This window comes from Microtus oregoni, unplaced genomic scaffold, assembly GCF_018167655.1.
Source record: "Microtus oregoni isolate MIOR12 unplaced genomic scaffold, Mior012 000104F_ref0000108, whole genome shotgun sequence".
In the NCBI taxonomy this organism is placed as follows: domain Eukaryota; kingdom Metazoa; phylum Chordata; class Mammalia; order Rodentia; family Cricetidae; genus Microtus; species Microtus oregoni.
Genome location: NW_024544718.1, coordinates 3,562,072 through 3,574,667, shown reverse-complemented (window position 1 = coordinate 3,574,667; position 12,596 = coordinate 3,562,072). Strand labels below are relative to the sequence as shown.

Here is a 12,596-nt window from a genome sequence, read left to right as displayed (position 1 = left end):
CAGTAAGATAACTTCGCAGGTAAAGGCACTCTACTATCCTGACAACTTGAGTTCAATCCCACGACCCACAAGGTGGAATGGGAGAACCAACTTCTTCACGTTGTCCTCTGACCTCCACACATGTGCTGTGGCATGTGCACACCCACATATATAAATACATATATACATCAAATACATAAATAATAGAAAAATTACTTATTGTATGTGGTCTATGCCACATGGAATTATAGGTAGTTGTAAGCTGCCCCATTTGGATGTTGGGAACCAAACTTGGGTCCTACAGGAGAACAGGAAATTCTCTTCACCATTGAGCCATCCTCTAGTCACAGAAAATTTCTTCAGAAAAGCCAGGCAGTGGTGGCGCACACCTTTAATCCCAGCACTCGGGAGGCAGTGGCGGGCGGATCTCTGTGAGTTCGAGGCCAACCTAGTTCCAGGGCAGGATCCAAAGCTACAGAGAAACCCTATCTCAAAAAAAAAGAAAAGAAAAAGAAAAGAAAGAAAGAAAAAGAAAAAAGAAAAGACAGTCTATGTTGCATATGCTAGACTCTAGCCCTTCTTGCCTCAGCCTCCTGAGTACCTGAGACTACAGGCCTATGTTAACTGGCTTATTTAGCTGTCTTGCCATATAGGAAGTGATCTACTAGAACTTTTCTCTTTGGAGAGTAGGGGTAAGACACAGTCTCACTATGTAGCCCAGTCTGGCATCATACTCTCCATCCTCCTGGCTTGGCCTGCACCACCACATCCAATTTCTAGTTCATTTTAATGAAGTTAATTTTAGTCCCATATTGCTAGTATATCATTCCATACGCCTATAATCCCAGAACTAGAGATGCTAAGGCAGTAGGATGGAGAGTTTGAGACCATGGCTGTCAAGGTGACTCAGTGAGTCAAGGTGTCTGCTGTCAAGCCTTTTAACCTGAGTTTGATCCCTAGAACTGAGAAGAAATGAGAACAGATTCCCACAGGTTGTCCTCTATTCACAGTGGCACATGAATGTCCCCCACATACACACATAAATTAATATTGCAAATGGAGACATAGCTCAGTGGGTAAGACATAGCACTGATTGTTCTTGAAGAGGACCTGGATTTGAGTCCCAGCACTCAGTTATGGTTCACAACCACCTACAACTCCAGTTCCAAGGGTATATGGTGCCCCCTTATGGTCTCTGCAGGTACTGCATGAAGGTAGCATTCTACAGGCAACTGATGAGTTTGAGGTCACCTGATTTACAGAGTGAGTTCCAGGACAGCCAGAGTGACACTGAGAAACCCTGTCTCAAAAAATCAAAACAGGGGGCTGGAGAGATGGCTCGGAGGTTAAGAGAAATGTCCCAACAACAAGAGCCTCTGGTAACTCATTGCAGAGCAAGTGCTTCCCAGATAAAAAGTCTCTAGGTTTGATACCCAGTGTCAAAAGTGCAAATAGGCCGAGCAGCGGTGGTGCACGCCTTTAATCCCAGCACCTGGGAGGCAGAGGCAGGAGGATCCCTAAGAGTTTGAGGACAGCCTGGTCTACTAAAAAAAAAGTGAACCAAAAAAAAAGTGAAATAGGGGGCTGGAGAGATGGCTCAGTGGTTAAGAGCATTGCCTGCTCTTCCAAAGGTCCTGAGTTCAATTCCCGGCAACCACATGGTGGCTCACAACCATCTGTAAAGAGGTCTGGCGCCCTCTTCTGGCCTTCAGGCATACAGACAGAATATTGTATACATAATAAATAAATAAAAATAAATAAGCCGGGCGATGGTGGCGCACGCCTTTAATCCCAGCACTCGGGAGGCAGAGGCAGGCGGATCTCTGTGAGTTCGAGACCACCCTGGTCTACAAGAGCTAGTTCCAGGACAGGCTCCAAAGCCACAGAGAAACCCTGTCTTGAAAAAAAAAAAAAAGCCAAAAAAAAATAAATAAATAAATAAAAAAAGTGAAATAAAAGAATTACCATATTCTTTGTAGCTTTTTACTTTTGTGTGGGCAAGCATGGTATGGGTGTGGAGATCAAAGGACAATTGTCTGAAGTCAATTTTCTCCTTCTACCATGTGAGTTCCAGGGATCAAATTTAGGTCATCAGGGTTGGCAGCACGTACCTTTACTTGCTGAGTCATATTGCTGGCTCTGTTTGTTTGTTTGTTTTTGTTTTAAGATTTATTTATTTATTGTGTATATAGTGATCTGCCTGCATATATGCCTGCAGACTAGAAGAGGGCACCATATCTCATTTAGATGGTTGAGAGCCACCATGTGGGTGCTGGGAATTGAACTCAGGACCTCTGGAAGAGCAGCAAGTGCTCTTAACCTCTGGGCCATCTATCCAACCCTTGTTTTTTCTGGGCCATCTCTCCAAAGCTTGTTTTTTTTTTAAAGGATTTTATTTATTTATTATGTATATACAGTGTTCTGTCTGCCTGTCTGCCTGAAGGCCAGAAGAGGGCAGCAGATCCCATTACAGAGGGGTGTGAGCCACCATGTGGTTGCTGGGAATTGAACTCAGGACCTCTGGAAGAGCAGCCAGTGCTCTTAACCTCTAAGCCATCTCTCCAGCCCCTGGTTTGTTTTGTTTTGTTTGTTTGTTTGTTTTCAAGATGGGGTCTCTCTGTGAAGCCTTGGCTGACTTCAAACTCATTCTGTAGATCAGACTGGCCTTAAACTTGAAGATTCCCCTGTCTCTGCCTTCTAAATACTGAGATTAAAGCTGTGTGCCACCTCGCTGTTCTTTTTTTTCTTTTGAGACAGGGGTTCTCTCTGTAGCCCTGACTATACTGGAACTTATTATGGAGACCAGGGTGGCCTCAAACCTGGAGATCGACCTGCCTCTGCCTCCCAAGTGCTGGCATTAAAGGCACACACCACCACCATCTGGCTCACTTATTCCTTCCTTCCTACTTTCCTTCCTTCCTTCCTCACTCCTTCCCTCCCTCCCTCCCTTCCTTCCTTCTTTCCTTCCTTTCCTTTCCTTTCCTTTTTTCTAAGATAAGGTTTCTCTGTGTAACATTGCTGACTTTCCTGAAAACTCACTTTGTAGACCTGGTTGACCTCAAACTCACTGAGATCCACCTGCCTCTGCCTCCTGAGTGCTGGGATTAAAGACACGTGCCACCGCTGCCCGGCTCTCTTTCTTTTTTTTTTTTTAATAAAATTTGGAACGCTTCACAAATTTGCGTGTCATCCTTGCGCAGGGGCCATGCTAATCTTCTCTGTATCGTTCCAATTTTAGTATATGTGCTGCCGAAGCGAGCACCCGGCTCTCTTTCTTAAAGCTTTCTGTGCTTGCCAAAATCTTTAGAGTGAAGGAGTGAACATTTATAGATTAGATAGATAGATAGATAGATAGATAGATAGATAGGTGAGATGTGGTTTTATTTATTGCAGCACTGAGGAGATTGTGTGTGTGTGTGTGTGTGTGTGCATGTGTTCTTTTGTGGCTTATGAGGCAGTATCTCTACATAGTTATGGATGTCATGGAACTCACTTTCTACCAAGCTGGCCTGGAACTCAGGGATTTGCCTGCCTCTTCCTCCAAGTGCTATGACTATCATGAGCTACAACTCCTAGCAGAATGCAAGGCAAGTGCTCTACAATTCTATCCCCAAATCCTCTTTTTATCTTTTATTCTGAAAGCTGGGCAGTGGTGGCACACGCCTTTAATCCCAGCACTCAGGAGGCAGAGGCAGGCGGATCTCTGTGAGTTCGAGGCCAACCTGATCTACAAGAGCTAGTTCCAGGACAGGCACCAAAGCTACAGAGAAACCTTGTCTCAAAAAACAAAAAACAAACAAAAAACCAAAAAAAAACCCCGTGTATATCTTTCATTCTGAAACAGTACCCATCTCTTTGAGAAAGGATATCACTTTGTAGCACAGACAGATCTGGAACTCAGTATGTAGACTATCCAGGTCTTGAACTCACAGAGATCTACCTTTACCCCCAACCCAAGTGCTGGGATTAAAGGCGTGTACCACCAGCCTTGAATTTTACTTTGCAGCCCAGACAGGCCTGTCTCAATCTCCTGAGTAGCCTAGTTTATCATCTGCACTAAGAGGCCTGGCTGAGAAATGCTGGGGTTTTTTTGTTTGTTTGTTTTGTTTTGAGACAGGGTTTCTCTGTAGCTTTGGAGCCTGTCCTGGAACTTGTTCTATAGACCAGGCTGGCCTTGAACTCACAGAGATCCGCCTGCCTCTGCCTCCCGAGTGCTGGGATTAAAAGTGCGCACCACCACTACCAGGTCTGAGAAATGCTCTTAATAGGTAATAGGTTGTTGACCTTGAACACGGTTGTCTCCTATTAGCCTCCTGAGTACTGAAATTAAAGACCTGTGTTTCCATGACTGACCTATTTATACCTATGCAATCAGAAAAATATATAAAACGAAGAGGGTGCCGTTCAGTTATATAGCACTTAGCGTGTGTAAGCCTCGGGTTTAAGTCCCAGCACTGTAAAAACTGAAATAAAATCTTCCTGCTGTGTGGTGGTGGCACATGCCTTTAATCCCAGCACTTGGGAGGCAGAGGTAGGTGGATCTCTGTGAGTTGAAGAACTACAAGAGCTAGTTCCAGGACAGGCTCCTAAGCTACAGAAAAACCCTGTCTTGAAAAACCAAACCAAAACAAAACAAAAAGAAACAAATAACAACAACAACAACAACAAAAAAAAAACCTTCTGGGCTAGGGCTGTAACTCAGCTGAGGTAGAAATTGAGGTCAAATATCTGCCCAGTATTCACAAAACTCTGGGATTGACCCCCAGCATAGCATAAAACAGGCATTGTGACACACATGTAATCCTAGGTAAAGACAAGAAGATCAAAAGTTAAAAGTCATCTTTGGATACAAACGGAGTTCTAGGCCAGCCTGAGTTACATAGCAAATTCAAAAACTACCAGACTAGGGCAATAAGACCCTGACCCAAAGCAGAAAAAAAAACAAACAAAAACAAAATCTCACTCAAAACCAAAGATTTGCGGGGAGGGGGCTAGAGTTTTAGTTTCATAGTAAAATTTGCAGAACACAGCTTTCTTGTATAGCTGGTGTCCCTGCACACACGGCCTTTCCAACTGTCAACATCCAGGGCAAGACAGGTACATTTGTTGCAATCCATCAATAGACATGGATGCCTATCAGCACTAGCCAAAGTCCATGGTTTACATTAGCACTTACTCTTAGTATTTTACATTACAGTTGAATAATGGATGTTGACCTGTATGTACCATTAGAACATCACGGGGAGTGATGGTAGTTGTAGAACCCCGTGTTCCTTGTCATTAGTTTTCAAAACTGTATTGATTTTGTGCGCCTGTGTGTGTGCATATGTGCTGCACCACAGGTGTGAAGGTCGGAGGACAACTTGCAGGCCTAGGTTCTCTGCTATTATCTGGTCCCCTAGGCTTCACAGCAAGAGCCTTTGCCCGCTAAGCCATCTCACGACGACCCCAGTTGTCCTGTAGTAGGACTGCAGTTCCAGGCTGGCTTCGAACTACATGGAGTCCTCCTGCCTCAGGTTCCCTGTGTGTGCTACCACACCCAGGTTTTGTTTTTTGTTTTGTTTTGGTTTTTGGTTTTTTTGTTTGTTTGGTTTTGGTTTTTCGAGACAGGGTTTCTCTGTAGCTTTGGAGCCTGTCCTGGAACTAGCTCTTGTAGACCAGGCTGGCCTCGAACTCACAGAGATCCCCTTGCCTCTGCCTTCTGAGTGCTGGGATTAAAGGCATGCACCATCACTGCCCGGTCAGCCTTTGTTTTTGTTTTGAGACAGGGTCTCACTGTGTAGCCCAAGGTATTCTCAAGTTCATAATTCTCCTGACAGCCTCCTAAATCCTGGAATCCCAGACCACTATGGCAGATGAGAACTCACCCCTCCCTCTCAGATGGTCTGACAATTAGTGATGAAGCATTCTACCACTACAGTAGCCGAGGAGCCAGGCCCACCGGTGTTGAGGGGGGCAGACAAAAAGGAACTGGGTGGCCCAACAGAAAATACAAAGGCAGTACAAAGAGAAATAAGCAGAAAGTGGGAGACAGGTGCACAGGCTACCGATTAAGATAAAGCTGGGTTTAGGCAACCTACACTGAAAAAAATTACATTTATCTCCGATAGAGGAGAGAGTAAAGACAATCTCAAGTCTGATAGGGGAAGCTAGGAAAAACAAGGTTTCTGTGAAAACGTGGGTAAAACTCCCAGAGACTAGGCTTGGGAAGGCTTTATGTGGGAAGGAGGAAAGGCCAGAGGCAGGCTAGAGGGGCAAGGGGCAACACTGGACTCTTTTCTCGGCCGAGTTTCTAATATATTTAAGCTAGTCAGTGCTGTGCAGCCCTTAGGAACTATCGTGGGACTGGGGGAGAGGGGTTGTAAAGGGCCCTAGCATGAGGCCTGAGAATGAACACTGGCACTTACTCTTTTCTAAATCAGTAGACCTAAGGTAAGTGGTCCCTACCCCTACCCTTCTTCTCGCCCTAGCCGTAGCCACGCCCAGGGATCAAGTAGGATCCCTGGAGCCCGTGTTTGCCTGAATGCTCTAGAGGCAGAGACGGGGAGACAGTGAGGAACAGGGACAGACAAGAACCGAAAAAGAGGGTAAAGGGAAGGAAGGACAGTGTGCGTCCGTGTGTGTGTGTGTGTGTGTGTATGTGTGTGCGTCCGTGTGTGTGAGAGCACGCACGCGTGAGCTCGCGAGCTTGTGGGGGGGGGGGCGCACGCGTGAGCGCGCGAGCGTGTGTGTGTGTGTGTGTGTGTGTGTGTGTGTGTGTGTTGGGGGGGTGGAAGCGTCTGGTGAGGAAAACTATTCAAGAGATAATTCAAGCTCCTACAGTAAGATTCAGTGAAATGATCCCAGAACTTACCCAAAGGCCATGGAGGGAAAAAGGGGTGTAGCCTTGCAGAACCTGCTTTGGGGGTCATCAGGCAGTAACCGTTACTGCATAGGCGTTGTCAAGAAGCCAGAGCCATTTAACTGGCAAGGGTGGTTGGAAGCAAGCTTAAGACACCCCATAACTACGACTCTTAGACAGGTTGGAGGGGGGCTGAGGCTTGCAGACAAGGGGAGGAGGGGCACTTGAGGGTTGGGTCTTTGCCTCCCCCCCATTCTCTGCTGTCACTCACTACCCCAACAGTCGCCCGGGGGGCGGGCCCCGGAGAGGTGGGGATGGGGGAGGGTAATCTTGGCAAGCGTCTGCTGCATGGCATAGGTAGGGACTGCTGAGGGGGGATGCGTGGGGGGGGGCGTTGAACACGAGTGGGAAGCGAAGAGGGACACGGAGAGGGGGAGGGGACCAGGGACCATTTGAATGAGAGGAGGGGATCACAGGTACAGTGGGCTCTGGAGGTAAGGCGGGCACGGGTGTGACGGGGCCAGACTCTTGAGCCAGGTAAGGAAAGCAGGTGCGTAGATCTGGGTTTTTCCTCCGTTTTTGTGTCTTTAATGTACTAGGCCCTTCGGTAGAAAGGGGGCGCCGCCTTCCCCGGGGGCGGGCTTCAAAGCTCCAGAGGCTCAACTAACGGGGCCCCGGGCGGGGGCTCAGACTCCATCCCCAGTGGCTATACCCCAGTCCGCAATTTCCAGGCGGCCACTGCGCTGGGAGTCTCGCGCCAGGGGCCGGCGCTGTCTCGCGAGCCCCCTCCTCCAGCCAGCCAATGGGATTGGTTGCTGGCACCGCCCGCCTGCCTGGTGCAGAGCGCTCAGGGCTGCAAGCGGCGCTGCCATTTAAAGGAGCCGCGACCCCTGTCCCGGCTGCTAGGGAGGGAGGTGGAGAAGGAGTGCGGGGCCGTCGCTGTCTGCAGTTCTAGGCTTGTAGCGGTTACTCTAACCCTGCCTCAGGTAGGGGTCGGGACTGATTAAGCCGAACCGAACCTGCAGGCGGGATCTCGCAGTAGCTGGGAGGGGGGTCTAAGGAGAAATCGTAGCTCCAAAATGTCTTCCTGTAAATGCCTGAGGTGGGGGGTGGGCAACAGGAGAAGGGAAAGACTAGGGGAGCAGTAGGGAAGAGGGACGGGGCTGAGGAAGTGGTCCACCCTGAAAGGTAACCGAAGGGGGAATGGTTAGGAAGGGCAGTTTGTGGGGACGGGGAAGGGCTGAGGGAGGACGGGGCTCTGCGGGGAGGGGCAGCGGGGCTGGACAGGATGGGTAGAGACTGGAAACCTGGGGGGCTCTTGGAGAGTAAGGGGGGACCGGGGGACTGAGATCGCTGGAGCGGGAAAGGCTTCTGGCTGCGGCGGCCAGAAGAGACTCTGAGGGGGCGTTCAGCCTGAGGTGGGGGGTGTGTGAGAGGTAGGGAGGAAGGAGCTACGAGTCTCGGTGGGGGGTGTCGAGCGGGTTAGAGACCAACTGCCTGGCGAGTGTGGGCACCCGGCCAGGGCGGGGAACGCCACTCCCCGCAGAGGGCACTGTATGGGGGGGGGAGTGGACATTGGGACTGAAGCCTGTGGAAATGCCCATCGGTTGTTGGGGGGGGGGGGGCTGCAGCTAATGAGAAATCCAAGTGCATGACGGGGTGTGTCTCAGCCTACATAAGAAATTCAGGCTAAGACCACCTCTATTGCCCCCTCTTCTGATCTGCAGCCCATACCCAGCCATGGATCCCAGTGATTTCCCCAGTCCATTTGACCCATTGACCCTGCCAGAGAAGCCCCTGGCTGGAGACCTTCCAGTAGACATGGAATTTGGAGAGGATCTGCTGGAATCTCAGACTGCTCCCACTCGAGGATGGGCCCCCCCAGGTCCGTCTCCATCCTCTGGAGCCCTGGACCTGCTTGATACCCCTTCTGGCCTGGAAAAAGACCCTGGAGTAGTCCTGGATGGAGCCACTGAGCTACTGGGGCTGGGGGGGCTGCTTTATAAAGCCCCCTCTCCCCCAGAGGTGGACCATGATTCTGAGGGGACCCTTGCATGGGATTCGGGAGAGCAGACCCTAGAGCCTGGACCAGGGTGCCAGACCCCTGAGGTGATGCCACCTGATCCAGGGGCTGGGGCTAGTCCCCCTTTACCTGAGGGGCTACTAGAACCTTTGGCTCCGGATTCTCCAATAATCCTGGAGTCTCCTCATATTGAAGAGGAGGAGATACCCCCCATAGCTACAAGGAGAAGGGGCTCCCCTGGGCAGGAGGAGGAGGAGGAGCATACCCAAGGGCAGCCACAGAACCTAAATGCAGCCCCTAGCCCTTCAGTGGGAGAGACTCTGGGGGATGGCTTCAACAGTTCTCAGAGCAAACCTGGGGTCTCTATCCCTGCTACACATCCTTCTTTGCCAGGTAGGTTGCCTAATCATTTGGAGGGGGCTGGGGAAAGGGTGGTGGTAAGGAGGGCTGGCTATGTGCTTTGAGAACTGAAGGAGGGGGGTAGGAGGGGGGAAAGATTAGAGTAGGGATCCGTGTGGGGAAGGAGTTGGGGTTTTGGAAGGAAGAGTGGGGTGTGGTAAAGATTATGGAAAATAGAGGTGGGAGGAGTGGGGGGGGGCTGCGCAGGATGAATGGGGTAGTATGAGGGGCTGAATTTGATGGCATAGGTTCCCTTTATCACATCCCAGTGGGCTTTCAGTCCCAGGGTCCTTCCTTCAGAATTTGAAGAAAAATAGCAGGCTTCTAGGCGCTAAAATTTTTCCAGCTGTTTGGTTCTAAAAGGGAGTGGAGTTTCTGGGTTTGGTGAATGGTAACTCCTCTCCGAAGTCCCTAAGAGCATACTGATTTCAGGGGGATGGTAGAGAGGCAGGATCTAGGATGCATCTCTGGTAGGGGAGGGGCCATCTAGACCTGAGACTCTAGTTTCTCCCTTAATCTACCTAGTGATATCCCTCCTAGGCTGTGATAAGGGTCTGCAGATATATAATCTTAAATACCACCAAAGCCCAGAGGAATCTACCCATAACATTTGTTTTTGTTGGTACAATATAAATTCTTCACAACCAGTGGGACAGAAATGAGTGGGAGGGTAGGATAATGCATTTATTTAACGGAGAAGAGCCGCACACATACCTTCCCCACTTCCACCCTAGTACAGAGTCTGAGGTAACCCTGGAAGGGTTAGAAGCCAGACACTTGAGTTTTCCCTTTCAGTTTTGAGTAAATTCTTCCTCAGGAGGGGAGGTGGGGTTTGGGCCTGGGCGGGCTCAAGATTTAGGTTACTTTCTTGCTTCCTTTGCAGGAGATGGTCTGACTGGGAAGGAGATTGAGAAGCCGCCTGAGAGGGTGAGGGGGAGGGAATCGGAAAGAATCTGGGTCCCCCATAGCCCTGAGAAGGACAGACGCTTCATTTTCCTTCCTAGATGGTGGGGGCGGGGGGGATGCTGTCAGATTCAGAGAAGGGAGGAGCTCTTGTGTCTACTGATTCTTAAGAATGAAGTCCAGCTCCCATTTCTCCTTTCTCTTCAGTGATGGGCCAAGGGTCCCAACCCTGACACCCCACCTTCTATCTCCTATTCCTTCCCCAACCTTGGGCTCCGGTTAGCTGTTAGCTTCAGCTTTCCTCCCTGCCCCTCTTTCCAAGGTGCAGAAGAGAAGCGAGCGCGTTAGAAGAGCAGAACCTCCAAAGCCTGAGGTTGTGGATTCCACTGAGAGCAGTAAGTAGGATTTGAGGAAGTGTGTCCTGGGAATTCCTGGTGTAGAGAAGAGCTGAAGGTGGGATTATGACAGGGCACGGATCTTCTGGCTCCTGTAGTTCCTCTCTGCAGAAAGAGAAGTGCCTGTCTCTGCTGTGGGTTGGCATGGGAACCAAGAGGTAGTGGGGGAAAATTGAAAACAAGAACAATAAGAATAGAAAGTTTTACGTTTCAACTATACTGTCCCTGTCCATAGACTTCTTTCTTGGAAGCCCCCTCCTGAATATTGTATAATAAACATGAGTAGCTTAAGATACCAATGTAAAGGGAGAGGAAGTATAACAGCCAGAACAAGAGGAGTCCCAGAGATCCCAGGATCAGTTTTGAACTTACTATTAGTCTGGTCATCTAATGGCTGGAGATCTGTTCTGGCGGTCTTTTCTCACTGCCCCGCCTACTCCCACAGTTCCAGTGTCAGATGAGGATTCTGATGCCATGGTAGATGACCCCAATGATGAGGACTTTGTGCCATTCCGGCCCCGGCGCTCTCCTCGCATGTCCCTGCGCTCAAGTATGGCACAAAGGGCTGGGCGCTCTTCAATGGGCACCAAGATGTCTTGTGCACATTGCCGGACACCACTGCAGAAGGGGCAGACGGCCTATCAGCGCAAGGGGCTGCCTCAGCTCTTCTGTTCTTCATCTTGTCTCACTACTTTCTCCAAGAAGCCTTTGGGCAGAAAGACCTGTACCTTCTGCAAGAAGTGCGTGGAGATCCTAGGGTGGGAGGGGGCAGGGACCAGGGGTGGGAGTTCTGGGTAAGAGAGATTGTGTTGGCAAAACCAAGCAGGATGGAGATGATAGGGTTAATTTAGGGAAGTGGTTAGAGTATTTGATTCTATGGTCCTCAATCCAAATCCTAGGGAGTACAGGGGTTACTGCTGGGATAAGAGGGTGGTCCTGGGAATGCTCAAACCTGTTCCCACCTCCAGGGAGATCTGGAACACCAAGGACTCAGTTGTGGTACAGACTGGTTCAGGAGGCTCCTTCCAGGAATTCTGCACATCTGTCTGTCTGTCTCTGTATGAGGCCCAGCAGCAGCGTCCAATCCCCCAGTCTGGGGATCCTGCCGATGCCACTCGCTGCAGTATATGCCAGAAGACTGGAGAGGTGAGGCTGCTCACCACAGGCCAATTGACAGAGCCTGCTGGCTCTGACCTGCCCCCCCTGGTTCCAGAGCTGCAGGGGCCAAGCCCCAGGGGGGAAAGGGATTTGGGTAGAAAAGGTAGCCATTCTGAGGGAGCAAATTCAAGGATAGAGCTTCTCCAGGATGTATGCAGCTGACCTTCCTTACCTCCCAGGATCTCGCCATCAAGTCTACAGCTTGACGCACAGGTTGGGGGGTCCTAGGCCCACTGTCTGCTGTGAAGGTCTAGGGTGAGGTGGGAGTTCTGTCCTTGCATTGATTGGGGTGGGCGGTGGTGGCCTGGCCTCAGCTCAGGGTGTGTATATGTATGTGTGGCAGGTCCTACATGAGGTCAGCAATGGCAGCGTGGTGCATCGACTCTACAGCGATTCTTGCTTCTCCAAATTCCGAGCCAACAAGGGACTGAAAACCAACTGTTGTGACCAGTGTGGGGCTTACATCTATGCCAGGCCTGGGAGCCTTGGCCCAGAGCTCCTCTTCCATGATGGTCAACAAAAGCGGTTTTGCAACACAACGTGCTTGGGGGCGTACAAGAAGGTGGGGCCGAGGGAGTAGTGCATTAGAGGGCTTTGGAAGGGGGTGTGGTTCTTGGGTGATAAATAAAGGTGCCTGAAGGGTCGAGGGCTGGGAAAAATAAAACAAATAAAGGGGGTTTCAATTGTATCTGTTATGTTTTATTTTTGAAGCTGGCTGGTGGACACACAGGTCTTTGTTATATCATCATCTATACTTTTTTTTGTATGCCTGAAAAATTTCATGTTTAAAAAATTTTAAAAATAAAAGTGAAGGGACAAATCCAGCCTCAGCCTCTCCTTCCCCATCCTCACAGAAAAACACACGTGTGTACCCCTGTGTCTGGTGCAAGACCCTGTG

General features: G+C 49.8%; 1 protein-coding gene and 1 non-coding gene across 2 annotated transcripts; one reads left to right on the top strand and one right to left on the bottom strand.

Annotated features, from left to right (window-relative positions):
• Window positions 1–3,134: 3,134 nt before the first annotated feature.
• Window positions 3,135–3,241, bottom strand: LOC121443326. Its single transcript, XR_005973651.1, has one exon. It is a non-coding gene; the product is annotated as a U6 spliceosomal RNA (small nuclear RNA).
• Window positions 3,242–7,703: 4,462 nt separating this feature from the next.
• LOC121443294 (zinc finger MYM-type protein 3-like) lies at window positions 7,704–12,544 on the top strand. Its single transcript, XM_041644999.1, has 7 exons — window positions 7,704–7,806; window positions 8,548–9,236; window positions 10,126–10,169; window positions 10,468–10,540; window positions 10,986–11,280; window positions 11,509–11,686; window positions 12,042–12,544. The coding sequence occupies exons 2-7, from the start codon at window positions 8,561–8,563 to the stop codon at window positions 12,276–12,278; spliced, it is 1,503 nt and encodes a 500-aa protein (XP_041500933.1). The 5' UTR covers window positions 7,704–7,806; window positions 8,548–8,560; the 3' UTR covers window positions 12,279–12,544.
• Window positions 12,545–12,596: the final 52 nt, after the last annotated feature.

Excerpts from the sequence above, each read along its gene's own strand:
- LOC121443294 (XM_041644999.1), top strand. The coding sequence starts at position 8,561 with ATGGATCCCAGTGATTTCCCCAGTCCATTTGACCCATTGACCCTGCCA. Across the intron at positions 11,281-11,508 it reads ACCTGTACCTTCTGCAAGAA|GGAGATCTGGAACACCAAGG; the intron begins GTGCGTGGAGAT and ends TCCCACCTCCAG. Across the intron at positions 11,687-12,041 it reads TATGCCAGAAGACTGGAGAG|GTCCTACATGAGGTCAGCAA; the intron begins GTGAGGCTGCTC and ends TATGTGTGGCAG.